The 22,728-nt window shown below is 46.0% G+C and overlaps 5 protein-coding genes across 8 annotated transcripts in view; 3 read left to right on the plus strand and 2 right to left on the minus strand.

Moving 5' to 3' along the window:
* Positions 1-3,976, plus strand: part of rgn (regeneration) — a 49,329-nt gene extending 45,353 nt beyond the window's left edge. The window contains exons 6-7 of one of the 2 annotated variants that reach the window (XM_017155093.3): positions 65-313; positions 1,213-3,976. In XM_017155093.3, coding sequence (XP_017010582.3) covers positions 65-313; positions 1,213-2,848 — 1,885 coding nt within the window. In that variant the 3' untranslated portion in view covers positions 2,849-3,976. The remainder of the gene's footprint in view (positions 1-64; positions 314-1,212) is intronic. The other variant, XM_017155094.3, reaches the window with a different exon arrangement.
* Positions 4-13,579, minus strand: barc (RRM1_TatSF1_like and RRM2_TatSF1_like domain-containing protein barc). The gene is made up of 7 exons (XM_017155095.3): positions 13,446-13,579; positions 4,845-5,672; positions 4,006-4,208; positions 995-1,161; positions 742-928; positions 546-682; positions 4-487 (listed from the first exon to the last, which is right to left on the minus strand). Exons 2-7 carry the CDS (start codon positions 5,662-5,664, stop codon positions 325-327), a joined length of 1,677 nt encoding a protein of 558 aa, XP_017010584.3. The 5' UTR covers positions 5,665-5,672; positions 13,446-13,579; the 3' UTR covers positions 4-324.
* LOC108066540 (uncharacterized) lies at positions 8,502-13,621 on the plus strand. 3 transcript variants are annotated; one of them, XM_017155092.3, is made up of 5 exons: positions 8,502-8,640; positions 9,672-9,872; positions 10,608-10,823; positions 10,886-13,396; positions 13,488-13,621. In XM_017155092.3, exons 1-5 carry the CDS (start codon positions 8,502-8,504, stop codon positions 13,619-13,621), a joined length of 3,201 nt encoding a protein of 1,066 aa, XP_017010581.3. The 3 variants fall into 3 exon arrangements, with proteins under 3 accessions (XP_017010581.3, XP_070070355.1, XP_070070354.1); XM_070214254.1 differs by lacking the exon at positions 8,502-8,640 and adding an exon at positions 9,180-9,409; XM_070214253.1 differs by lacking the exon at positions 8,502-8,640 and having other exon boundaries at positions 9,180-9,872.
* A 740-nt stretch (positions 13,622-14,361) lies between these two features.
* On the plus strand, positions 14,362-19,095 carry Aef1 (Adult enhancer factor 1). Its single transcript, XM_017155132.3, is given in 3 exon segments — positions 14,362-14,647; positions 16,341-17,294; positions 17,351-19,095. Coding segments are annotated over 2 exon segments (1,377 nt in total). The 5' UTR covers positions 14,362-14,647; positions 16,341-16,486; the 3' UTR covers positions 17,920-19,095.
* A 564-nt stretch (positions 19,096-19,659) lies between these two features.
* Positions 19,660-22,459, minus strand: LOC108066563 (uncharacterized). Its single transcript, XM_017155131.3, has 3 exons — positions 21,602-22,459; positions 20,885-21,550; positions 19,660-20,823 (listed from the first exon to the last, which is right to left on the minus strand). The coding sequence occupies exons 1-3, from the start codon at positions 22,352-22,354 to the stop codon at positions 19,990-19,992; spliced, it is 2,253 nt and encodes a 750-aa protein (XP_017010620.3). The 5' UTR covers positions 22,355-22,459; the 3' UTR covers positions 19,660-19,989.
* Positions 22,460-22,728: the final 269 nt, after the last annotated feature.

A 22,728-nucleotide genomic window follows, 5' to 3' on the forward strand; every position in this document is an offset into this window, starting at 1 on the left:
CGATGCTCTTTCCTCTCTTCCTTTATTTCCGTAGATTGATTTAACGCTTAAGCAACAATTCTAGCTATGTGCAACTTATCTCCAACAGCCAACCGATGGACAGCAATTGTGCCATCTACGATCCGAATCTCAAGTACCGCTGGTCGGCGCGTCCCTGCTCGGATAAGTTGCGCTTCATTTGCCAGCACAAGATGCCCAAGGTGAGCGGGCCGAATCGCTACAAAATCTACAATCGCTGGAACGCCACCTATCCGAACCAGCAGGCCAACGAGGTGGTGCTGGAGATTCTCGAGCCGCGTGCAAACGATCGCAGGTAAATTGAAGCTAAGGGGTGGCATCTCCTGGCAACAGCTGGCTTTCCGGGGAGTTGTCATCTTCGTCTTTCTGCTCCTCTTCTGTTGCTTTCTTATCTTCAGCTTCTTCTTGGGCCAAGAAGTCATCCCATTTGGAGAGTCTCTCACTGGCCTCCGTGGCTGACTCATCAATTCTGTAGGAAATTAAAGAGTTATTAACTGCTATTGAAACTATACTAATGCGAAACTTACTTGTATTTGGTCTTGCCATCCCAGGATTCGGCACTTAGCTGTCGCTGGCCAAAATAGCGGCCCTGCATCATTTGAATCACCTGATCGGCTTCCTCCGGCGAGGACATGTTGATCTGGGCAACGCCCTCAGGATGGCGCTGAAAATGGTGTACTTATCAGAAACTTTTGGCTCTTTAACAACTTTAGGTTCTCTTACATCATAGATGACCACTTTGCGGACCATTCCGCACTTGCCGCACTCCTCACGCAGATTGTTCTGGTACTCCAAGATGAGTTCCACCTCCTTTTCAAAGAGTTCGGGTGTAAAAAGGTTCTTGAGGATAACAGTTTTCTCATTCTTTGAGCGCTCGCCACGCATTTTATCTGGCCGCCAGTCGAATAATCTAAAAATGGGAAAGCAGTATATTAATATAGGGATTTAATTCTGATTTAGTTTGGGAATCACTTACTTTTCCTTCATCTTCTGCAACTTTTCCTTGTCCTTCTTCTTGCGCTTGGGCTTCAGGGCGGGATTGTATTCGCCGCGCATCTGAAACTGAGCTCTCTGGACGCGAATTTTATGGCCTCGCAGATTGTATTCGTCCAGGATTTTCAGCGCCAGATTGACACTCTCCACCTGAAAAAAAAGAGATGAAATATAGAAATTAATTAAATTATTTCTCAACAGATTCCATCGACGTGTAAAGGCGGAGGGCAGCGACGAGGAGATGATCATCCCCAATCGACGCCGCAATAATAATCGCCGTAATAACCAGAGGAACCGCCAGGTGCCAAACCAGAATCAGCATCCCAACGATGTGAACTACCAGCCGGGGGAGCAACGTCAGAGGAATCGTCCTCGTGCCACCAGCACCACTGTGGCGCCACCGACTCCCCAATCGGTTAATCCATCTAATGATGTCCTGGCTGCCTCACCGACGCCCCAGCAGATGACCCAGTATGATCGCAAGCTGCAACGCCAGCGGGAGCGGGAACGTCGCCGCCAGTTGCGTCGCCAGGAGCGCCAGAAGTTGGCTCGCAAGCAGAAGCAGGAGAAGCAACGTCGCCAGCGGGAGGAGCGCCAGCGATTGCAGCGGGAGGAGCAGCAGCGCCGCCAGCGATTGCAGCACGATGATCCCAAGCCCCAGGTGGTCGATGAACTGCGTCAGCGTTCGGCAGAGGAGCAGGAAAGGAAGCTGAGGGAGGATCAGGAAAGGAAGCAGCGAGAGGAGCAGGAAAAGAAGCTAAAGGAGGAGCAGGAGCGGATCAGGCAGGCGGAGGAGGAGCAGCAGCATCAGCAGCAGCTGGAGGAGAATCAGCAGCAGCAGCTTCGCGAACTCAAGGCCAAGCAGCAGCGTCAGCAGCAGGAGCAGGAGTACCAGAAGCAGAAGCGCGACCAGGAGCTGGAGCTGCTGAAGCAACGGCAGCTGGAGGCCGAGCGCCAGCATGCCGCCGATGAGGCAGCGGAGAAGCTGCGCCAGGAGCGCATCCACAAGCAGCGCGAACTGGAAGCGGAACAGCGAAGGGAACGCGAGGAGCAGCGGCGCAAGCAGCGCGAGGAGCAGGAGGAACTGGATCGCCAGAACCACGCGAAGCGCCTGGCCGAGGAGAAGCGACTGCAGGAGCTGTACGAGGAGCGACTGAGGCAGGCCAACACGGAGCGCGAGAAGCAGCTGGCCGAGGCGCACGAGGCCAAGCGGCGCGAGGAGCAACAGCTGCAGGAGCAGCTGAAGAAGCAGGAGGAGGAGCGCCAGGAGCAGATTCGCCGCGAGCAGGAGGAGGAGGAGAAGCGCCTCGAACTCCAGCGGCTGGAAGAGACGAAGCGGTTCGAGGAGAAGGAGCTGAAGCGCCTGCACGAGGACAACCGGCGGCGCGAGGAACAGAAGATTCAGCGCGATCGGGAAATCGCCCAGCGACTGGCCGCCGAGAAGAAGCTGGCCGAGGAGGAGGAGCAGCTGCGCCGGGAGGTGGCCGAGGAGGAGCGGGCAGTGAAGCAGCGGCTGGAGGACGAGGTGCGCCAGGCGGAGGAGGCGCGCAAGGCCAAGGAGGCCGAGGAGCGGGCCGCCGAGGAGGCCAAGGCCGCCGACCAGAAGCGTCGTGTCGAGGCGGCCAAGAAGCTGGCCGACGAGGAGGTCAAGGCCAAGCTGGAGGAGAAGCGGCGCGAGTATGCCAGCCGCATCTCGGCGCTGAGTCCCGAGGACCAGAAGAAGTTCATCGAGATGCGCAAGCGGCGCAAGCAGCTCAAGGAGAAGAAGGAGCGCGACCAGCGGGCGAAGGAGCTCAAGCGGATACAGCAGGCCATGCGGCTGGACGACAACGAGTAGGGGGAGTCCAGGCGGCAGATCACCACCACCCACTAACCAATACTAACCGAGACATATCGATCAAATTGGTTCCACATACGCACCGTTGCCCAGTCGATCCCTTTTCGATGGTTTTCTTTGTGCTTTTTAGCTGGAAAAACAAACACGCAAAAGTATTATTTACCAGAAGAGAAAGAAAGAAGGAACATCGCTGCGAAGGGGAATCTAATTTCAATTGCATTTCGATCGAGCAGGAAACCCAATCTCCCTGCACTTCGCTAGCTCTATTAGTACTGTACAGTAAAGATATACTATATATAGGTCTAGGATATAGACACACCCCACACACAAACACACACACACGGCAACCAGTCACGCATGTTTCCTTAATAACCGAACTAGAACTAGAAGTTAGCCATCAATTTTAGAGCCAATAAACCCCACACACGCAAATCACACGGGCATTTTTAAACTCAGCACAGAACCACGGGAATATTGAGTAGTGACGAAGAAGACGTAAGATTGAATGGAGTACTCCCCAAACTCGGTTTGCCTAAGGTGTCCTTTTAAATGGGTCGCCAGCGAAGCAATAATTTACTAATAATAATCTTTTGATAACATCATCATCGTGGATGGTCAACGGCCATTTCCTAACTTCTTAGGTTACAAACTATACTTTACAAAGATGTATGTAATAACTAAAGTATGTTTAAATGTAAATTTTTATGTATTTTTTAATACCTCAAGCGAAAAGCAAAAAAAAAAGAAGAAAAGAGAAAAACCCCGAAGGCAACTTTCAGTACGTTTTGTTTCGTTTAAAATGGAAATTGAAAGCTGGCAGGGACGGGAATGAAATCGAAAGGAAAAGCAATTTTATAGCCAAGTAAATGCATTTTAATAGTAAACTAACCAATTTTAAATATTATCATTAATCTACACACGGAGAAATGAAAAGCGAATACAACTAAATAGTCAGCGAAACGTAAGCAAAGAGAAAGCAAGAGAAAGGAAAAAGCAGAACACACAAATGAAATACGAAAACATATGATAAAATTACCATATAATATTTATGCAAGATAAATTCTAGTTAAGAAGCAAACAAAGTAAAATAAATGAATAAAGTTTGAGAAAACACAAAACAAAAAGAAATCGCAAAACATTCGTTTTTAATATCCCACCTTGATGTAATCGCAGAGGCCATCACCTTTGATCTGACCATCCTTTTCGGCATACAATTTCAGCTTGAACTTCTGGGTCTGGGGATCCCGCATAACCATGCCGCACTTGCCCATCAGATCGGCAAACTCATCCATTGTGATGTCCAGGGGCAAATTGGAGACGTAGACCTTGGTATTCTGCGAGGGATCCATTTCGAACCATTCTACGAGGAAATTGGTGATTAGATGTGTTACAAAAAAAAAAACTATATAAAATCAACATAGGAAAATAGTAGTTCACTATTTTCTGAATTTTTGTTGTTATATTTTTTGGGTCATTGAATAGTATTTAACAATTAAAATAATAGAAAACCTATTTACGAGATTTGCATGTATTTTGTTGTTTTATTCATTTGGCAAATTAATAGTAACGTCGCAATTAATATCGTAGCAATACTTTTTTATTTGTTTACGTGTATTTTGTTGTTCTATTTTTTGTGGCATTGAATTAACAATTAACATCGTAGCACAACTTTTTTTTGCCTTCATATATTTTGTTTTTTTTTAAATTACAATTATTAATTGTAGGTCAACTATTTTTCTGGACTTTTCTGGCTAGAGTATCCGAATCATAATCTCTGGGTTGTGATTTTTTTTTAATGTGGTTTTTAAGTCTATAGATTTTCCTCTACGAAAATCGTTTTTCTGTGGTTAAATACTATTTTTAGGTCTATACTATTTCTTTTGGGAATTTTCTATTTTTTTTTTTAAGATGGGGCAGTTTTCACTATTAATTAGTTGATTTTACATATTGTTTTTTTTTGTGTAGAAAAGGAGTATATATTTTATATCTCACTCACTTGGTGGCTCCTGGACCTTCCGCTTGCCGGTGGGTGCGGCTGTTGATGCCGCACTATCCTTGGACATGGCTGCCTCTGCCTCGGCCGTCATCCGCTTGAGCTCCTCCTCCTTCCTCTTGGCCTCAGCCGCCTCCTTGTCAGCCTTTTCCTTCTCCCCCGCCGATGTGTTGTCAATGAAGCCATAGTTCATTTGGTAGCGGGCCATGAAATCATCATCGATCTTGGGGAACCAGGCACTCTTCGATGCATCCCAGAAGAACTCGGCCCCGTCCTTGTCGGTAAAAGTGCGCTCGCCATGCTCATCCACACCGTAGACCCCTTCCTGCCCGGGATTCGGTTGCTTGGGTATCCACTTCTTCTGCTCGCCATCCCACTTGTAGTGCTCCGTTTCGGTTTCCTGCTGCTTCTTGGGCAACCACTGCTCCGTCTTGGGGCACCACTTGTAGTGCTCCGTCTCGTAGAGATCTCCTGCACTGGCTGCCTCATCGGCACTTAAAGGCTTCCAATTGTTTTGTTCGGTACACCATCTGTACTTCTGCTTGGTGCTGGGATCCGTGTAGATGGCTCCACCATCCGCTGCATAGGTCATGTGCTCCTCGTAGGCAGCAAAGTCCTGTGATTTTGTTTCCTCCGCTTTGGCTGCTTGATTATCCGATTGGGTTTCACTTTCTGCCGGCTTGTCATCAACTTGCGGGGCTGAAAGGCTATCGGGAATTGGCTCTATAGCTTCCTTCGCTGCTATTTCCTCCTTTTTTTCCTCCTCCTCCGCTGCTTCAGGTTTCTCCGCCTGCTCCGATTTACTTTCACCTTCGTCGCTCATTTTGGGTTCTGTAATTAAAGCAAGTCGAGAAGTAGACTACATTTAGTTGCTTCCTATTTCCATTTCTCCCTTTTTTTCCCAGCTAATTTCATATTTTTTTTCCCCTGGACAAGAAATAATCACCACGTGAAACAACAAAACTAAATTGCAGGAACGTGCCCATATCGCTTGACATTGAAGAAGGCGGTGGAAAATCAGGGGTGAGGAATGAGAGAGAGCATTCCGAGAAGCCCCCGGGAAAATAACAAGTTTTCCTTTTTGCACCTTTGGCCAGGCGAGGTAAACAATTTACACAATGATTGCCATTTTTCCCCCGCAAATACGTATATGTGTGTGTTGGTCAAGCTTTGAGGCAGGTAATAAAATGAAATGAAAAGCGCACGCCACTTTCTGGGCGGTCCAAGAAAAGACCAACACAAATCCCCCGAAAGGGACACACCAACACACAAAAGGGAAAAACGCTCTGAAGGTCAACAAATTTCGTGTTTTATTTTTGGGGCAGGGAACCCTCAAGTTCTTCCCCTTTTAAATCGATTGCTTTGAACTGCCGGCAGGTTCAATCAACCTTTTGGCCCCCGAGTAAGTACAATTCCGAAGCCAAATAGATTTGTCAGCCTATTGACACATCGCTTGAGAGTTCCGGCAGCTGACCCGCAGGTTTTTGACCGATTCAGCCTTACGTCATTCGGAACATCTTGACCCAATCGAAGGGGTTCAATGGACTCGGTCTCGAACTCAAGCTAATTGTCACAACTTGAGGCCACTAAAAATAGGCGCAAAAACCTCAGAGGTCCTCGAGTTCAACGCTCAACGAGTGGGCAGCATTTGCATGCCCTCGCCCAAGATTCGCCCTTTGCCAAGTCAGCGGATGAAGGCGGAACCACCAGGGGATTTAGGGAAAGGAGGGGGGAATTCCCTGGCTAACTGGCACATGCAACAGACCATGCCCACTCCGCCTCAACCCGGAAAAGCTGCAAGGAGGCGCGGTGCACGGGCCATTGCAGTTTGCAGGCCAAACAACTTTGTTAGGGGATTCATAAATTACACAGACATTCGAGTACATACTCGAAAGGCTCAGGGCTTCCACATGAATAAGGCAAAGTGCTGGCATATAATATGGAAAGTTTAGACTCCAAACGGGGGGCTACACATTGCAAGGCGAAATAGAACACAGAACCCAATGAAAGTAACAGAATAACGAACGCGAACGGTAGAGATTGTCCAAGACGAACTTGGGTTGATTGGTTTTACCCAAAAAAATAATAAAATCCTTAAAAATAATAAGTTAATTAAACAGTAAATAGAATCTCCTTTTGTCCATAATATCTTAAGCTCTTTTAATAAACTCAATATATAATGGTTCGGTTAAATGAAATTTAAAAACTGGAAATATAAGACTTCTTCTCTTTAAAGAAGACTTTTTAGAATATTTAAAAAAAGTTTATACCAATTAGTATAGTTTTTTATGGGCTTTAAATATTCTGGTGTACTTTAATGTAAATAAGACCACATTTATTTGCATATCATCTCATCTCCATAGTTTCCGTATGTACTAAATCCTCAAACGATTCTTTAAAGTAAGAAATTTATTTTTTAAGGATAAATATAAGGATACAAATTGTGATGCCTTCTATTTTTTTATCGATTTAGATTTTAGTTTGTTTTATAATTTTAATACTGTATATAAATGAGTTAGGGATACTCCATTCTAGACTTGAACTGCAATGCCAGGCAATTATTCTCCCCTTCTCTCGGGACACCTTTGGCCTTTCCCAGACGTCTGGCAAACGCACTTATTGCATAACTAAGTACGGGAATCGAATGAAAAAGTTCCCGGGATGCGGGCAGAAATCAATTAATTGTCGCAAATTGTCTGCGAAAGTTGGCAAATGTGGGACGAACTGGCCAGAAGTTGGCCCTATTTTATGACGGCGCCTTGGAGGTCATAAAATCGTTAGCCAATTTCGGCTAAGCGTCGCCAATCCCTCTCACCAAAAAAAAAAACCCATAGAAAAACGGCCAAAAACGAATTAATTAACTTTTCAGAAATGTCGCGAAATTCGCCGGACACTCGTCCTGCCTAAAATGTCAACAGGTCAGGGGAAAAGGGAGAGTGTTTCGGGAAAATTGGAAAACCTGGACGAACGTATGCGCAATGAAAGGGAAAAGCAACGACCCAGTCACATATATAATAATGTTATTTTTAACGTGGCTCGTATTCCGAGAGATTTGCAAACATTACTCACAAATGCCATAAATACCAAAAAAAAGAAGAAGGAGTGGGTGAAACGAAACTCCGAACCCCGAAAAGAAACCGAATTCCCATACTCGCTCTTTCGAGCACGGAATAACTTAACTCGGAAAAACGGACGTGGTAGGGTGACTCACTCTGCTGTTTTTGGTTTTCCATAGCACACTTATGGGGGCCAAGCAAAGCTGGGTTAAAATGGCCCAATATTGATGGCCCATTTGTGGGTGGTTTTAAATGAGAGTGAGAGCTAGTGGCTAGCGGCTAGCCAGTTAGCCTGGCTAGAGTGCTAGCCCTGCCAGTCCTCGCTGACCAGTACGCGCTGAATCGTCCGACTGACCGCAAGTGCCGGTCAGCAAAGCCACGGAAGCAAACCGCCTCGGGAATTGGGAGCACGCAACTCCAAATGGCTTTGTTGTGTATATAAATATATATATGTGCGCCTAGGGGCCCCCCATAAAAAAAAAAAACATTTGAAATGCAACCGGCGAAAAATATGCAAGGCACACTAATACTAAAATCAATATTGAAAATCCAACCAAAAAAAAACACAGTATAAAGTTTTAAACGTATAACAAAAGACACAATAATGGATATACCTGCTAGTGGAGCCATATTCACCCTGGGCAAATCGCATCTGGCGGAGAATACCCAAAGCTATTTCTACATCAAGAACGATCCTGTGAAGCGCCTGATTTCCGGTCCCAACCAGAGCGCAGTCATTTGTGGTAACTACGTGACCCCAAAATCCTTTTCGCTGCCCCAGTGGTCAAGTGGTCAAGTCGGTTGTCTAAGGCTTGCATGTTGAGTGCAATTTTCTTTAAATAATAATAAGCCGTGCTGTTCAGCTTACTTTCACTTTCTTGTTGGCCCAGTCTGTCCGTGTCTTGTGGGGTCTATTGAATTACTGAATTACAAACCGGCTTTTGTAACCCGACAAATTTGTAACCAGGATTAGGCGAATTGCAGGGGTGTTTTGAATATTTCATCCGGCCAATCCACACCGAAATTGAATAACGCTCGTCTTTTGGACGTAAGAATCTTGCACGCAAAAAAAAAGTATAAATTTTTAGTGGTAAACTATTGGAAAGATAAATTTGGAACACAAAATTAAACACACATTTAAAAATGTCTAATGGTTTTTTTGATAAAATAATAAAAAATAACTACACAAATAATTTAAAAAAGTATACATTTTTTATGATTAACTATAAGGAATGTTAAATTTGGAACACAATATCAATCTTACATTCAAAATTCTAAAAGTTTTTCTTGATAAAATAGTCAAAAATCAATTTCTTTCAATTAATTAACACCCGATTTTTCGTTCTAATAGATATTCCTTTAATGTATTATTTTTGACCCACACTTAACCCGAATTACATAAGCTTTAAATCCGAGTTGAGCTGACCAAGCACTTCAAATCACGGCAACTTCGACAACTAATGGGGTCAGACGCAGCGTTGAAATACCTGAAATATGGAGCAAACTCACGAAGTAAACCCCGAAAAAGCCGAAACTGAAACTAAAACCGAAGCCAACGTAATTGAGGCGTTAACTTTTGCGGGGGAGCAGTTAAACAGTTGAAACGTGAAAGGGATGGAGGAATTCGGGGGACTGGCCCCGAACTCCCGCACACTTTCTCAATCAATAAAAGTCAAGAAAACGGGAACAACCCAAAAACCTCCCCGTCCCGCCAAACATAATAAAACAAAAACAAAAGCCGAAGCAAATGTCAAAGCGTTCTTATCAATTACAGAATCTGGGCGGCTATTTGTTTGGGGCGAGAACCACTACGGGCAGCTCGGGATTGGCGGCCATGGAGGAGCCTCCGGCAAGAAGGGAGGCGCCGCCCAGGGGGACATTGTGACCAAGCCCACCTGCGTGAAGGCCTTGAAAACGCTGGGATTAAAGATTTGCGACGCCGCCTTTGGCAATCACTGGGCCGTGATGCTGACACGTGAGTGAATCAACAAATGCGCTGCAAGTTGGCTAAGTCGCACAATGTGTCACCAAAGAAATTGGTCCAAGGAAAAGTTTTAGTTAGGGCGAAAAAGTTTAGTCAATGGCAGCAATTTGCCAATTGTTTTGCAGGTCAGTTCAGTCTAGTTCTGTGTTTATTATTTAATATTTTAAGGAACCTAGCATAAGAAAAACATATTGTTAATCAACCAGCCAAAAAAAAAATGAGAAAAGGTTTTGACCTATTTGTAGTCTCCTCCGCATGCTAATCTAAAAGTAGGTTTTAAACAGGGACCGTAATTATTATGAGTTTTATTTTAAAAGTCACACAAAAATCATTAATTTTGAAAAAAAAAATAAATAAAAATAATCATTATTCATGAGTTTTAAAATAAAAATACAAAATAATCATTATTTCTGATCGGAAAAAATAAAACTGAAACATAATGATTATTGTTACAACTTTTATGGCCGTTTTCTAGTCCGTTTGTTAAATTTAAAGTAGGGTTAAAACAATGATTTCCCATACAATTTCAGGGTTTAAAAACATTAGAAATTGCAAAAAAAAAAAGGGTGTATTTCAGAAATTCAATTTCTATTTTCAGGATTAAAGTAGTCAGTTAAAACCTTTTTAAAAATGTATAATTAAAGAAATCATTGGTTCAGTTATATCACAAAACATAATTTATAATAGCCCCTACCTCATTATTATCAACAAAAAAATTACCCACAGATTCCAACGAAATCTTTTTCACGGGTCGGAACATCTTTCCCGACGATACCCATGTGGCGCAGCACTTTACCACCGCCCAAGTGGAGCAGCAGCCGTGCGCCATTATCCGGAAACCCTTTCGGCTGGAGGAGTTCGACGATTATCTGTCCAAGAGCGAGGAGACGGACAACTTCATGGCCATCCAGGCGGGAAATGAGCACTTTGCCGTGCTGACCGGTGAGTTAATCGCCGGGAAATTGCAGAGCTACAAGTTTATAATATTATATATGTTTGAAAAGCTACTGGTCGGCTGATTGGCTGCGGTTCGAATGTTCAACAGCAGCTGGGCGAACTGGAGGCGGACTACGATGGCCATCCGGTGGAGATTCGCCTGGACGCACCCGTGCAGCAGTTCGCCTGCGGACCCCAGTCCACGTTGGTGTTGACCGCCAGCGGGAACCTCTTCCTCACCGGCCACCTCAACGAGTTCGTCTTTCCGCGCTTCACCGAGCTGCAGAAGAACCTGCCGCCCACGGAGGCCATCATCTTCATGCACATCTCGAAGACCAGCGAGGTGTATATCGTAACGAATGCGGGCAGCATCTATCGCAGCTTCGAGTCGGTGCGGAACAAGAGCCTGGTCTTCCAGCGCTTCTACGACTACGACAGCGAGGAGAACGGGCCCATCTGGAAGCTCCTCAAGGGCTTCTCCTTCTACGTGGTGCTCAGCAAGGCGAACAAGTTCTTCACCACTTTCTCGGAGAGCGGCCATCATCTGAAGACCTTTCGCGAGATCTCCAAGTTCAAGAACCTCCGCCTGCTGGACATCGCAGTGGGGGATCAGCACGTCCTGGTGCAGGGCATTCCGCGCTCCTCGATGTCATCAGCTTCGGTGAGTGGCCATTTGAGCCGCAGTTTCGTGCTGCAACCGCAGGATGCGAATGGAAACGGTGAGGTGAGCAGGAGCCACAGCGGAGGACATAGAGGACTCACCAAGCAGGAGGGCATGGAGGAGCCAGAGGAGCGATCCATGGTAGCTACTGTGGGAGGAATGGTAGCAGCAGCAGGCGCAGGAACAGCAGCGGCCATGGAGGCAGTGAAGCATTTAATCAATGGTGAGAAACCGGAGGAGAATGATGAAGTCAAGGACATAAATGCAAATACCGAAAAAGAACCTTTAGAAGTAAATGGCAATGAAGAAAACAGTTCAGCGAAGGAGGAACCGCATCAAATGGAAGATCAAGAGACAAAAACTCCTAAAGATAAAAATCAACACATGGAAGACCACCCAGAAATTAAAGATAATCCAAATACAGCTCCTCCAAGTGAAGCAATGAAGATCAAAGAGGAGTACAAAGAGATGGAGCCCACGGCGCCTATAGAATCTCCAATAAAACCTGAGGAATCAAAAGAATCCTCAGCAAAACCAATGGAATCCCCAGTGGAACCGCCTGATTTACCAGTACAGACCAACGAATCTCCAATTAAATCAATGGAGTCCCCTGACAAACCCATGGAATCAATGCAGAAGCTACCCACACCACCTACACACACACCTACGCCTCCCAAATCCCCCACAGAATCCATGCACTCTATGCAATCACTCAATCCGGAACATCAAATCCCAGGCAGCCAGGAGAAGCTCCTGCGACCACGAACTCCTTACCCAGAGAGCAGTGATTCCAGCACACCGCAAACGATCAAGAAGACACCCATACGAAACTTCTCCTACGAGGCGGCCATGGATCACGATCATCTGGAGAGGACCTCGCCGCTCGAATTGGTGTCCAGCCTGGAGACGGTGGAGGAGATGCCGCCGCCGGCCACCATTCAAGTGAGCACGCCCACGCCGCCCACCGAGGAGGATGAGCAGCTGGCCGTGGAGATCACGACGACGAACGACTCGAAGGACAGCAGCAAGGTGATCAACGAAATACGCTTTATCAACAACGGCGTCGATGTGACGGCCAAGGTGGAGGAGCAGATGCCCGATACGCCGCTGGAGAGCTCGGTGGAGGAACTGGAGTCGGATGGCGAGCAAATGCTAGACAAGATCGTAGCAAATACCGAAGAGGAGGCGTTGGAAGCCATGGACAGCACGCGCAACTCCATCCAGACGGCGGTGAGGAATGCGGCCAATGGAGCCCGCGAAGCCATGGAGGCGGCCGGCGAGCGAATGGCCACCGGAGCTCGCGAAGCAGTAGATGCCGTTGGCGGGGCAGTGGGCGCAGCGGGAAAAGGTGCCCAGCGAATGGCCAGCGATGCCATGCACGCCGTGGAGCAGGCGGGCAGCAATGCGGTGAAAGCGGCCGCGGACACCAAGGATTCCATGGGCAGGGCCATGGATTCGGTGACCAGCAAGATCTCCAGCGAAGTGCAGGGCGCCAGGGAGAATATCTCCTCGTTGTTTCAGATAAAAGCGGCCAGGGAGTCGGATCCGCAGACCACGCCCGTTTCCACGCCGCGCGGTGAAGATGACTTGTCCTCCAAGGAGGGGGCACCCAAGACGACCACCACACTGGGCTCGAATGAGGAGGAGGATGAGCGGACAACGGCCTCGGTGAACTCCTACCACAATTCCAATGGCAATGGGAATATCTTCGAGCCCAGCAATCCGTTCGAGGATCCGCTGGACGCGGTGGTGGAGCGCAGCAAGAAGGCCATGCAGGAGGACATCCGGGCCATGCAACTGAGGGCCAACTCCCATGTCCAGGCGGTGCAAGAGCAAAGCGAGGAGGAGGCCAAGGGATTCATGCAGCAGGTGATTGACAGGCTCTCGTGTCGCAACGAAAAGGCGATCAGGATTGAAGGTACTCATTAATGGTTATCCCGTACAAGTAATCCCATCTGTAGACTCACCTGAATCCTCTTGTTTTCCTCTTGTTTTCGCCCCACAAACAGATGAAGTGCGTCCGCCGGCTGGGATTCCCAGCAAGAACACAAACAAGGTGAACAGCGAGCTGAGCTTAACCAATGGACAGGCACATGGCGAGCAGCAGCAGCAGCAGGCGTCGCGGGTCTGCACGATTTTATAAAACTTGCACCAGCGCCAGCACTTTTCTAAGCAATTGCATTTGGTCTTGAAGTACAATTTAATGAAAATAAAGCAAACAAAATTGCCATAAAAAAAGTTCTGCTCCGGGCGGTGTGACCGTACTGTGGCGGGAGAAATAAACCAAAAAAAGAGCAGAGAAAACTTTGCACGTTCACGGGGGAACATTCGATAGTGGAACCAGTTCATTTGGCGCAGGATGGCGCATTCGATAGTCACGATGCGTCACGGTTGAAAAGTGATTTTAAAATTACTTTCGGCTCTGAATTGGGGTAAAAAATTTAAGAAAATAAAAAATGTTTAATCATCATTTTGGAAAAGTAATTAAACCAAATTATATATTTCATTTTCTTTCTAATGGTTGTTATTTATTAATTTTTAAAATTTATATATGCAGATTTATTTAAATTCAAAGCAAAGTGTTTTTACCCATTTTTTATGCATTTTTTATTTTATTTACCATAATTATACACTTCATATATGCACACTATTTTTATTTAAAACTATTTTATTTGGTCAAGTTTGGTCACAAAATATACATAAGTCATGGATATTAAAATAAATTTCACAAACCATGTTTTTCATCAACTTTTACATCTAAATTACCTTAATTTAACCATAAAAAGTTAACCCTTTTATTAAAGCACAACTTTCCCCGCAAGTCACGACCACCGTTCGTGACTCTGTCGCACTCGTGACCAGTAACAGGTCCCCCCAAAACTATCGCCCATCCCCACTAGTTCATTCGCGTCTATTTTGTACGCGAAACAGTAAAAAAAGAAAAGAAATATTTGTACTATTTTTCTAACGTTTATACGCTTTTTATAAATGAAGACCCAGCCACAGATAATGCTGTGAGGCCCCGTTTTCGATTGGCGATACCAAAGCGCGAACTCCCTGCCGACGGCCTGTGTCCCCAAAAAAACCGAATCGAGTGCGGAAAATGATGTAAAACGGGGGGAAATCTAAACCTGAAAGGCCCCACACAGCACAGCCACAAAATGGAAAGGTAGGTCAATGTGTGGGCGCCCCAAAAGAGTGCGGGTGTGTGTCTCAGAATGGCCGATTTCGAGTCGTAATCACCTGGTAATCGTAGGATTTCGGAGGAGCGTGAAAAACAATGGACATTTTCGAGCGGAGAGCTCCAAAATTAAAAGTCTCCTAACCTCAAAAGAGCTTTTACACAGTACGGGTGTGTGTGCGAGTGTTCCGTGTGTGTGAGTGTGCGACTGAAAGTGGTTGCCACTTATGGGCGAAGGGGGGGAGCGAGAGGGGTGATCCGAAGGCAACGTGTTAGTGGAAAAACTGCTTTTAAAAAAGGGAAAATCTCCCCCGAAAAGCCCGCCCAAAAAAGGTCAGTGCGTCAACCAGGTGATCTATGTTTCGATTAGATGGATATTCCATGGGTAGAGTTATGAGCAACTTCTTTGGTTGCCAGGAAAACACATGTAATTTGCGAGAAAGTAACACGCTGTCAGTTCAACACCAAAAAAAAGAGAGATACCTGAGTGCTCCATGTGTGTGTGTGTGTTGGCCCGTGTGTTGCTGCTGTGTGTGTGTGAGTAGTGGGGCGGCGGGCGGGGGGCGTGCCAAGTAACCTGTCCGGCGGACGTAAAAACCAGCGCTCGAAATAAAAAAGTAACAAAGTTACATGCATTCAGGCAGCGCGCGCGTATTTATTTTGTTTTAAAATGCATAATCGAATGATTTATAATTTATGCCCTTTATCGCGAGCAAGTCGAAGTGTTGATACCCTAAGGGGTTATAGACAACCTTATTTAGTCGGTAGAAGATATGGCATATAGTCATCCGATCTTTGGTAACGCCAAATGTACTCATTAAATGATATCCCAAAAACAAATCTTAAATTAGAAAAAAAGTAAATTTTTACCTTCAGTTTTTCCCATTTTCAAAAGCAGACAAATGGGATCGCGTGATCTTGTGGTATTTATGAGTTATAGTAATATTAAAAGTAAAGTAAAAGTAATCATTAAAACACATTATTTCCCTTTTAAAACCTTGTAAAACAAATATCACACTTTAAGAAAAATTCCATTTTTACCTGGACGTTTTTTCTATTTTCAAAAAACAAAGAATTTAGTACAAATAATATCGCCTAATCTTGTGGCATTTATAAGTTATAGTATTCCAATTTTAATAAAAAAAATTTTTTTTCCTTTTAACCTTATAAAACGACCATCCTACTTTAAGATATAATACGATTCAAAGATACTCAAGTTACGCAAGTAGGTTTACATCGTTCCTATGATAGATACAGGTTACTAAAGCTATGCTTTAAATGACAAATAAACTATATAGCCGCATGATCCGATCTGTCATTAAACTTTACTCTCTTACAAAGGTTTAAAAGTACCAACGTTTTTAAACTATTATGCATTTATCTATGGTGGTCTAGAGTACATTCGGTTTATAAAGCTCAAATTGCGTTTTTCCAATAATGGTACAAAAAGAACGCCGAGAATGTGGGGAAAAGGGGGGACTGGCAGAAGGGGCCCAGTTAGCGAAGTGTGTCAGCTATTGAATAATTTAGATTTATAATTTCGCAGTTAGGTATTTCGTGTGTTTTTGGGAATTCCTCACATATTTTTGCATACCAAAAAGCCAAGCCGCCGCCGTCGACTAATCCCACAATCTCCCTTCTCCATTCTCCACTCTCCATTCTCCCTTCTCCAAAAACACAGGCACTAGCAACAACAACATCCAGAGATGAGCATGTCGTGGCATTTTTGAAGCATCGATCTTAGTTTGTTAGCCAGCTTTCCGTTCATCAAGTCACCGAGGTACCCCAAAGTTCCAAATCCGCGTTCCCGATCCCAGCGAGCAGTCCATGATGCATATCAAGAGCCTGCCCCACGCCCATGCAGCTGCCACGGCGATGAGCAGCAATTGCGACATTGTCATAGTGGCCGCCCAGCCCCAAACCACCATAGCGAATAACAATAACAATGAGACGGTCACCCAGGCCACGCATCCCCATCCCGCTCACATGGCGGCGGTCCAGCAGCAACAGCAACAGCAGCAACAGCAGCAGCAGCAACATCATCCGCAGCAGCAGCAGCAATCCAGCGGACCTCCCTCTGTGCCGCCGCCACCCACGGAAATCCCCTTGCCCTTCCAGATGCACTTGAGCGGGATCTCGGCGGAGGCGCACAGTGCCGCCCAAGCAGCAGCGATGGCCGCCGCCCAGGCAGCAGCGGCTCAGGCTGCAGCGGCGGAGCAACAGCAGCCGGCAGTGCCGCCTCCACCGCCGCCACACCTGACGCACCTGACCACGCACAGTCCAACGACGACGATTCCGAGCGATCATTACCTGGCCAACGGACATGGCGAGCATCCCAGCGAGGGTGCGCTGCCATCCGGCGGAGGAGGAGCTGTCCGCGAGCCGGAGAAACCCTTCCACTGCACCGTCTGCGATCGTCGCTTCCGGCAACTGAGCACACTGACCAACCACGTGAAGATCCACACTGGCGAGAAGCCCTACAAATGCAACGTTTGTGATAAGACCTTCCGTCAATCGTCGACGCTGACGAACCATCTGAAGATCCATACGGGCGAGAAGCCCTACAACTGCAACTATTGTCCCAAGCATTTCCGTCAGCTGAGCACTTTGGCCAACCACGTGAAGATCCACACGGGTGAGTAGAGCATTAAGTTATTCCATAATAGTTTCTAAAAGTAATCCTTTTTACAGGTGAAAAGCCCTTCGAGTGCGTCATCTGCAAGAAGCAGTTCCGCCAGTCCAGCACACTCAACAACCACATAAAGATCCACGTCATGGACAAGGTCTACGTTCCTGTTAAGATCAAAACGGAGGAGGAGGAGGGGTGACTAGGACGCATGGCGTTGGCGGCACACCACCATCAGCACCACCAGCAGCAGCAGCAACACCAGCATCAGCAGCACCATCAACAGCAGCAGCATCAGCAGCATCCTCCGCCTCCGCAGCAACAGCACATTGACCAGCGAGGAGTCACCATTACCACGCTTCCCTCCGCCACAACAGTGGCCCAACACCAACAGCAGCAGCACCTCCAGGAGGGATTCAATGTGGCCGCTTTGGGGGATCTCTCCAGCGCCATGCAACTGGGCGCCGTGACGGCGGACGGCAGCTTTGTGACCATGGGCGGCGTGGTGGTGGGACGCATACAGCATACGCGCGAGGAGCTGCAGCAGCTGGGAGTGATCAAGGTGGAGTCGCCATCGAATGGCGGCACAGCCACGACGTCAGCGGCGGCGGCGGCAACGCAGCGCGAGGGATGAGTCGATGAGCTGCTCCTCGAGTACGTGCTCAAGGAGGAGAATGTGGATGAGGAGGATCAGGATCAGGAACAGGAAGAGCAGCAAGAGGAGCACGAGCATCAAGAGGAGCAGCCATCGAGCCAGAAGTGAGCCATGTTTGGTGTGTACGCTTACGTTGTTGTTAGTTGTTTAATTGTAGCGAACATTGTTGTTGTTGTTAAGGTTTAAATGTGTGACTAAGAACTTACCAAGATGAATGTATAGCAAACGCTTCAAAAGTAGCTAACCGAAAGGCGCCAACACCAGCACCCAATGCTCCCAGAAAAACGAAACACAAACAGAAATCCGCAACCAGAAACAGATATACTAAATGTAATAGTAGAAAACCAGAGGAAGAAGGACCTTATCTCACATTCTCAGCCCCGGAAATAGATTAAACCACACTCTCTACTCACTTAAATAATCCTAACCATAACTAGAAGAAAGCTAAATGGCTAATAGAAAAAGAAAACTAATACCGTAATAAGCGAAAAGTCATTGCGTGTAAGAAAACAGACATAAAATGCTTTACGAAGCCAATTCAAATTTTAAATTTGTCCATCCGCCTCACTTTCAAATTGTTTAATTTAGCATTTAACGTTTAAGATAAATTGTACGCACTTGACTTAGTCAAAGTTGCCGACGTTTTGGTCTGGGCTAACACACAAATACAATTTGTTTTGAAAATTCCTAGCTTAATTATTTAATTTCGTATAACAACTATCAACCATAAACAATACCCCAAACAGAAAACGGCAAACAAAAAAATTCTAATAGCGTTAAGTGGTCGAAACTATCTAATTTCGTAGTCCCTAGAGAGCCATAGTTTTAAATGCAGCGTTTTGTTAATTTTAATCGATTAGTCTTAGTAGTTTTAATTTCTGCATTGGCATAATTTGGAAACACAAAAGCTGTTACGCTCTAGCCTTCGTTTAAATATTAGTTAATGAAGTAAACACAAGCTACCGCCAATTGATTAACAATTAATTGTGCGATAGGAATGCAACAAGTTCTGTACAAAGCCCAACTCCAATTTGTATGTATAAAGCGAAAGCGGCGGCGGCGTTAAGGAGAGAGTTTAACTAAATTGTAAAACAAACCCTTTTTAAAAGAGAAAATAATATTTTCTAAAAATACATCCTGCGACTTTTTATGTTACCTCTTTGTTTTCTATGTTTCCACACAGCCCGACTTAATTACCTTTAAAAACTGCAGCAGGGGACTCCTGCCACAAGTTCCTATAGATTTCAAAGCGCAACAAAAACGAAAATACCCCAAAATGTATACGAATCGATGGATGAGCCGGGAAGTGGCGATGAGATACATTAAACGAAACCTAAATAATAAATAAATGTTGATAAATGTGTAGTGTTAACGAATTGAAAGAAAGCCGGCAGCAGAAACGAATATCCCATAAACCCAACCTAGCAGAGCGATGATATGATATGCGGATCTCCAGCAGGATCCAAGATCCGTAGAGATCGGAATTCGGAACTCTGCACCCAGCTTCCCCAAATCCTCCCACGCGTATGCATATACTTTACCTATAAGTGACGTAGTGAGATTAGCATTTAAGAGCCTAATTTAATGATAGTTGAGTGTGTAAAATGTAAAACTGCAAAGAATTTAGACATACAATGAACAAAGACAAGAAACGTTAGGCAAAACGAGGTGGCAGATGGAAAACAAGCAAGCAAAAGGCTTAAAAACAAATCGCGATAATATTGTATAATTATACACATATATATATATATTTATTAAAGTATGTATGTACATGCGCAGTAGCTGTATTTATATGTAAATGTGTACGTAATTGTGTATTTAGTTACAGCATAAATATATATTTGCAATGGAGAAATACAGAAACAAAAGAAAAACTATGACAAATGGCAATGAATCAAATGCATTCTTATTTGAAACCGCTTCGTTAAACATTAGTTAACATAATTATAAAGATCTTTTTCAACCGATGAGCCTAGAGAAACTAAAAATGAATTGAACTTTCGGTTCGACAGGCCTTAAAACGAAATTGAGCTTAGGAAATAGGGGAACTCAGTCATCTTCATCTGAATCCGTTCCAGATGCGGAGCCCGGTTGCGATGGTGGATCGTCGCCGAGCAGGAAACTGTCCAGATAAGTTAGCCAATCGGAGACGTCGACCTCCTTTTGGACTTTGCTTTGCAGCAGTCGTCGCAGGAATCGCAGCTGTCGCACTTCCTCGCCGTAGCGCAGGCACATCTTAGCCACATTGATCCTGGCCACCGGCAGATTCACCCTTGGCCTGCCTATGATCACCTTCGTGTTCATGCGCTCCCTCCAGGTGTGCACCTCGTCCTCCATCTCGTCCAGCATGAACACCTTGTGCTCATCACCGGTTATCACACCCACCGGGGTGGCCAGCGGACTGCTGGTTCTCGTGGTCAATGGCTGCACTTGCTCCTTGCACTTTAAATACTTCCAAAAGCCTGCCACATTCAGCCACTTGTCGAAGTCCTTCAAACCGCTTAGTAGCAATCCCAAGTAGTCCTCGCGGGACAACTGTTCGTCGTCGTCCTCGTCCTCAATCTCGCTTTTCGGTTTGTAATTCAGCCAATGTCGTAACCCGAACTCCTCGACCACCTTTTCAGGTCCAAAAGGTAGCTTTTTGGGAAAGTAGAAGAGCTGCAGAAAGTGGTCCGTGAACTCGAAGCGAAGGTACGGGTGATCCAGCTGCGGAATGGTCTTCAAGTAGGTGCTAATGTGCTTGGGGTTCTGCGACTTGAAGATCTTGAAGAAGTCTGCGATGAGCAGGCGGGTTTGGGGGCCCAAATTCGGATAGACCACAGCATTATCCACGTACTTTAGCTCGGCCGTGTTGCTAACTTCTATGGCGAGGGAAATGAGGCGCTGGTGGGATAAGAAATATTGTTTTCAAGGTAAAAAGTAAGCAACTCATAACGCAGCTCACCTGGAGAATCCTCTGGCGTTCAGGGTACATAGATTTCGCTGCCGCCAGTCCATAAAGCTTCATGATTTGCTTAACGATGTCGGTGAGCCGACTACTAGCCGTCATTCCAAACACAATCGCGGCAAACGGCTTGGAGTCCTCCTGAAACATCTCCGACTCCGACTGCCGCAACCTGTTGTGATCCAACCACGATAGGAACTCCATTTCCAGCACCCAGGTCAGCATGTTCAGCACATCACATAGTCGCGCCAAACGGACGGCGGGAGACATTCGCTTGAAGTCGTCCAGGCAGAGTTTGCCACTCAGCCAATCGTATTCCTGGACATGCCGCAAAAAGACAGTTTCCTGCGACATATTCGCATCCTCCTCCTCGGAAAAATTAAACACAAACTTCTCATAGAACTTGGTGTTTTCGCGCAGCTCCTCGTCGCTGCACTGCGAGAGATTCTCCTCGAGGAGATCCAGGTAGAACTGCAGCTTGTGGGGCGAATCAGTGGAGCGGGTATCGCGCGTAGCCTGATTCTTGACGCCCAGGAAATTCAGGTAGTAGGGACGCAGGGCGGTCCAGCAGGGCGGGAAGGCGTCGACCAGGAGGAAGAAGGTGCGTATGAGCTTGTTGTAGGTGTCGCCCAGCTCCTTGACGCTCATCTCCTTGGCAATCAGGATCTGTAAAAGAACATGATTAGATTTTTGATTAGATTAGATGGGTAAACCAACCATCGCCATGTCGATGAGTCTGTCGAAGACTCCCTCGCCCGGGTAGACGCACTGCAGCGCCATCATCTCCAGGATGTCCAGGAAGGTATCGTAGTGTTGGCCATGCAGCGTGGTACGCAGCGCCTGGACGGCCGTAAAGTTGGGGGCATCGGGGAGCATGGAGCAGCGATGCTTCTCCGTGCACTGACTGGTGTTGTGCAGGCACTTCGGGACACAGGCGCCCGGCAGACGATCCTCGCTCTTCATGTACAGATTGGAGATCAGGATGCGCAGGTTCCACTTCCAGTTGAGCTTCTGCGGTGGCGCTTCCGGCGGAGCGGGGCGCTCCTTGGTCTTCTTGCGCCGCTCCCGCCGCTCGGGAAGCGTTTGCTCCGATTCTGGCGAGGAATTGGGAGGCGATCTGACTATGGACTTGAGATCAGACTTGGCATCTGACTTGGCATCCCACTTTGCATCCGATTGTGCATCCGACTTGGTGGACACCATTTCCACATCCGAATCTGGCGGCGCTTCGAATAGAACCGTATCATCACTGTCCGTGTTTTTAACGATTACTTCCGCCACATCCGTAGTTGTATTTAAAATGGTATCCACGCTATCCGTATTTCTAGTCAAGTCCCGAAATTCCTTTTCATTAGAATCCGAATCCGGATGATCCATTTCAATGTCGAATATGGACTGATTTCCGGGCTCTTTGGTTTCCGAACTCTGATCTCCCTTGGGCGGGGAGCCCTCGTCAGTTGTGGCTGACATCTGAACGCGTTAATTTCTAGGAATTACGCTAGATTTTCACAATTAACAAATACGCAATTTGTTTCCTGTTTATTTTTTTTTTACCGGTGCGGATTTTAGTGTAACCGTTTGAGAACCGCCTAAATATACCTAAGTGTCAAACGGCAAAATATCGATCGATAATATCGATAGCTTGTATCGGTTTTTGAAATTGTAAATATAAGGGGAGTTACCACAAAATTTAACGCTCATCGGTTTATTTTATTAAATCGCGAAAAGCTATAAAGAAGATTTTGAAAGATGTTAAGAATCCACCTTAACTTTATTTGAACATTTAAATATTTGCATATTTCTTAAGCAAAACAGCTTTAACCAAATATAAAAGCTTTTTAATT

Source organism: Drosophila takahashii, chromosome 3L (genome assembly GCF_030179915.1).
Source record: "Drosophila takahashii strain IR98-3 E-12201 chromosome 3L, DtakHiC1v2, whole genome shotgun sequence".
NCBI lineage: Eukaryota > Metazoa > Arthropoda > Insecta > Diptera > Drosophilidae > Drosophila > Drosophila takahashii.

Excerpts from the sequence above, each read along its gene's own strand:
- LOC108066563 (XM_017155131.3), bottom strand. The coding sequence starts at position 22,354 with ATGTCAGCCACAACTGACGAGGGCTCCCCGCCCAAGGGAGATCAGAGT. Across the intron at positions 21,551-21,601 it reads GACTCATCGACATGGCGATG|ATCCTGATTGCCAAGGAGAT; the intron begins GTTGGTTTACCC and ends GTTCTTTTACAG. Across the intron at positions 20,824-20,884 it reads AACGCCAGAGGATTCTCCAG|CGCCTCATTTCCCTCGCCAT; the intron begins GTGAGCTGCGTT and ends TTATCCCACCAG.
- LOC108066540 (XM_070214253.1), top strand. The coding sequence starts at position 9,512 with ATGGAGGAATTCGGGGGACTGGCCCCGAACTCCCGCACACTTTCTCAA. Across the intron at positions 10,824-10,885 it reads GCACTTTGCCGTGCTGACCG|CTACTGGTCGGCTGATTGGC; the intron begins GTGAGTTAATCG and ends ATGTTTGAAAAG. Across the intron at positions 13,397-13,487 it reads AAAGGCGATCAGGATTGAAG|ATGAAGTGCGTCCGCCGGCT; the intron begins GTACTCATTAAT and ends CCCCACAAACAG.
- barc (XM_017155095.3), bottom strand. The coding sequence starts at position 5,664 with ATGAGCGACGAAGGTGAAAGTAAATCGGAGCAGGCGGAGAAACCTGAA. Across the intron at positions 4,209-4,844 it reads GAAGGTCCAGGAGCCACCAA|AATGGTTCGAAATGGATCCC; the intron begins GTGAGTGAGATA and ends ATTTCCTCGTAG. Across the intron at positions 488-545 it reads GATGGCAAGACCAAATACAA|AATTGATGAGTCAGCCACGG; the intron begins GTAAGTTTCGCA and ends AATTTCCTACAG.